Source organism: Prunus mume, linkage group LG3 (assembly GCF_029339155.1).
Source record: "Prunus mume cultivar Tortuosa linkage group LG3, ASM2933915v1, whole genome shotgun sequence".
Lineage (NCBI taxonomy): Eukaryota > Viridiplantae > Streptophyta > Magnoliopsida > Rosales > Rosaceae > Prunus > Prunus mume.
Window position 1 is genome coordinate 24,529,142 of NC_142700.1, and position 3,506 is coordinate 24,532,647.

The following is a 3,506-nucleotide window of genomic DNA, read 5'->3' on the forward strand; positions in this document are numbered from 1 at the left end:
ATTTCAAAAACCAAAAAATTGAAAGAAAAAAAAAACTTCGAATATTGTTTGCATCTTCGTTTTTTGTTTTTAAATTAGAATAATTGGGGTTTGTTTTGGTAAAATAGGGAGCATGAGTGCGGGTTTAAATTATCAATTATATGGGTCATTTGATTAAGGCTTGTGAGGACCTCATTTTTAGGTCCTTAGGTGAGCGGGACTGTATTCATGCATCCTCAAACCTTCATATTCATAACCAGAGATTGGTTATGTCCAAGAAATTAAGGAATACGAACTAAATTACAATAAATTTTTAGTTAGGGGTAGATAATTTAAAGATGATTAGTTATATACAACTAAGAAAGCAATTTTAATTTCCTATTATATAATCAACTTTTTACAACTCATGAATGAATCAGGAAACAGGAATGAAGAAAACACAATACGTACAATTAGCAAATCTCTGTCTTCATATGCTACTAGCTCGTAGAAAATTAACCAATTAACTTCGTCACTAAATTAATGAAAGAGATTGAACAATTACATGACTTCACTCTCTTTCTGTTTCCATTCCAGCCCTATGAATTTGCATGGTGAAAACCTAACCTTGTATTCAGAAATGGTATCAAGCTTAGGCGACCACAATTGCTCTTTAGACCCAACAAGCTGTTCATAGTGCTTTTGCAACTCAGGCGTGCTACAAAGAAAACTATTGCTAGGGCTAGTAACAGTTTCCTTATTATTAGCTCTCGTAATTAGCCTTGTTATGAAGTCTGGCACAACCTTGATCAAGACCTTCCCGTTCGAACCCTTTATGTACTCGAACGGGGACTCTCCGAAATTAATCGGAGCCTTCTTGTTGGGGCTTGAGGACGAGCCTAAGGCGGCGAGCGAGGAGGCCGAGAGGACCCTGCATGCGAAGCAATCAAGGGGGAGAACAAAGTAGGTCTGTCCATGAATGAGCTCATCGTCTATGGCTAACGCCGGGACAGGGTGGCCGATGAAGAAAGAGTCCGCATGGCAAACCATTTGGTCTGGAAACTCGAACATGATCTCTCCAGCTACGTGCTTTCCTCTGAGGAGTCTTGTGGTTCCTTCTGAAAATATAACTTTTACAGCTAAGTTTGTTTTCTGTTGAAAACACGGAGACACTGCATTTCCCATTCTGAGAGAGAGAGAGAGAGAGAGAGAGAGAGTTAGGATTATTAGTTGGCTTTTAGGTAAGGGACGAAGGGAGAGGGTTATTATATACAAGAGAAGGGATGAAATTGACTTGGAGAAAGTCTTGGTTTGTTTTCCTTTAAGATTTGGAGGGGTCGGTGGTCAGTTATGCCGGCTTTGACAATCTCTCTCTCTCTCTCGTGATGTGGTACGGCTTTAACCACTCTTAGATATGTGATTACTACTTCTTTTTAACGTCATCTTAAGCATCATATTATGCAGATACCCTAAATTCGATTAATCAAGTCGCAAAAATAAGTTGCAAGGCAAAAAAATGAATATGATGCCTTTATATAAATCAAATATATTATGTAGGTTGAATTGAGGATCTCTTAAATAAATTTGAGGGGCGCTGTTGTATATGTGCCCATTATATTTTGTGATTTAATAATTCAAACAGTTAATTTTTCAGTTATCATCTCTGTAAAATGTCAATCAAATTAGAAAAATTTTATTCAATTAAAAGGTAGAGATCTTAGTATTTTCTTAAACTATTATGTCAGTCTACTTATTTTATTACAATTAGATGGGTTTACAATTTGTATAATTTGTTTCAAGCATGATTTATGAACAAAAATTTGAAAATAGACATTTCATATTATTGAAATATAATAGTGTACTTCACATGTGTACTTCACATGACTTTTTTTTTTTTAAATAATAAGCACGAGTCAAAATGCAATAATTTGACATCTAATGTCATTATTTATATGTTTTTAATCATAAATATATATTTGATGTCTTTCATTTTAGGGAAATTACTTGAGTCCTTAATTAATTAAACATATCAACTACAAATTAATTAAACAACATTGGACTTGATATCTAATCACATATGACATATACACAATCAAAGCAAGACATTATTTCACATATAAAATAATAAGTTGTTTAAAGATGAAAAGTTGAAGTGGACTTTGTAGAGTTTGACACTTTTTGCCCTCCGCCATTTCATATTGTTTGGATGTTTGATTGATTAATGTTTTCAAATAGTTCATCATTTCTTGCCTCTAATTATATATTTAATGTTTATAATTTGAATTATCAAGTGAAAAAAGGGGGTTTTACTAAAACACCCAAAATGGGGGCTGAAATTATAAAAAAAACACAACACCTAAAATACTTTATAAACACACTCAAAATCCATCATTACACACACTCAAAACCCATTTATAAACACACCCAAAAAATATACAATTGTTGATTTTATGGTTGATTTTGGGTGTGTTTATATGTTTAAATAGTATTTGAGTTTTTTTATAAATACATGTTCTATGATTGGGTTTATTTATAAATTTGTAAAAAAAAAAATGAAGTGAAAAAAATTCAAATTAAATGGATTGGTTCTTGGGCCGAGTATGGCACGAGCATGAGCACGGGCATGGCACGAGTCCGGCCTGAGCCGTTTCAATATGGACATGGGCTTTGGGCCGGCCGGGATCAATGATTTTACTAAATGGGCGGCACGGCACGACCCGATAAATTAAATGGGCGGCCCGGACCGCAACGTTAAAAGCACGAGTTTAAATGGGATGGGCCGGCCCAGACGGCCCGTTTGACACCTCTATTTGTAAGTCAAGGTCTTTTTTATACTTTACGCTTCATCATTTCTTTGCTAGATTCTTTCCTTGATTGTTAACTAGGGGTGGCATTTTAAACCAAAAAACTGAAAAATCGCAAAAATCAACCAACAATTTACCGCAATGAAACCTCAATCACGGTAAACCGAACCGCATTTGTTGTATTAAGAACCGAACTGCATTTGCGGTTGTGGTTATGGTATTTGATTTTCAAAACTTGAGGTTACCGCAAACCGCAAAGTATAGCCGCACGGATGATAAGATTGAATTCTACAAGGAAATGAAACATATGACAACTTGTAAGTAATTAGTTTATTTATGTTAATGTTATTTATGCTTCTTCTTATAATAAAATGTACTAAACTATATTGTTTTATTTGTAGACAACATTGGTGCTCAAACAACACAACGGGGTTCTTCAAATCCACTCACCACCAACGCTTGTAACTTTAGTTTGTAACATTGGTGCATTGCATTTTCCTTTTAAGTTTGTAACTTTAATTAACTTTGAATTGGATTTTTCTTTTTGATTGTAACTTTAATTCATTTTGCTTTGCATTTTCCTTTTAGTTTATAACTTTAAAGGATTTGGAATTGGAATGCTTGAGAAGTTTAACTTTAATTGGAATACTTGGAATTGTAACTTTAATTTTCTTAGGTTGTGAATGCTTGAAGAAGTTGAGGAGATTGTGAATTTATATATGTTTGAGAAATTGAGGTTGTGTA

General features: G+C 34.1%; 1 protein-coding gene across 1 annotated transcript; it reads right to left on the bottom strand.

Moving 5' to 3' along the window:
- Nucleotides 1–325: 325 nt before the first annotated feature.
- LOC103327168 (uncharacterized) lies at nucleotides 326–1,186 on the bottom strand. The gene has a single exon (XM_008229457.2). It carries the CDS (start codon nucleotides 1,141–1,143, stop codon nucleotides 520–522), a length of 624 nt encoding a protein of 207 aa, XP_008227679.1. The 5' UTR covers nucleotides 1,144–1,186; the 3' UTR covers nucleotides 326–519.
- Nucleotides 1,187–3,506: the final 2,320 nt, after the last annotated feature.

Bases quoted from the DNA above. Each gene is read 5' to 3' on its own strand.
- LOC103327168 (XM_008229457.2), bottom strand. From the start codon at position 1,143: ATGGGAAATGCAGTGTCTCCGTGTTTTCAACAGAAAACAAACTTAGCT.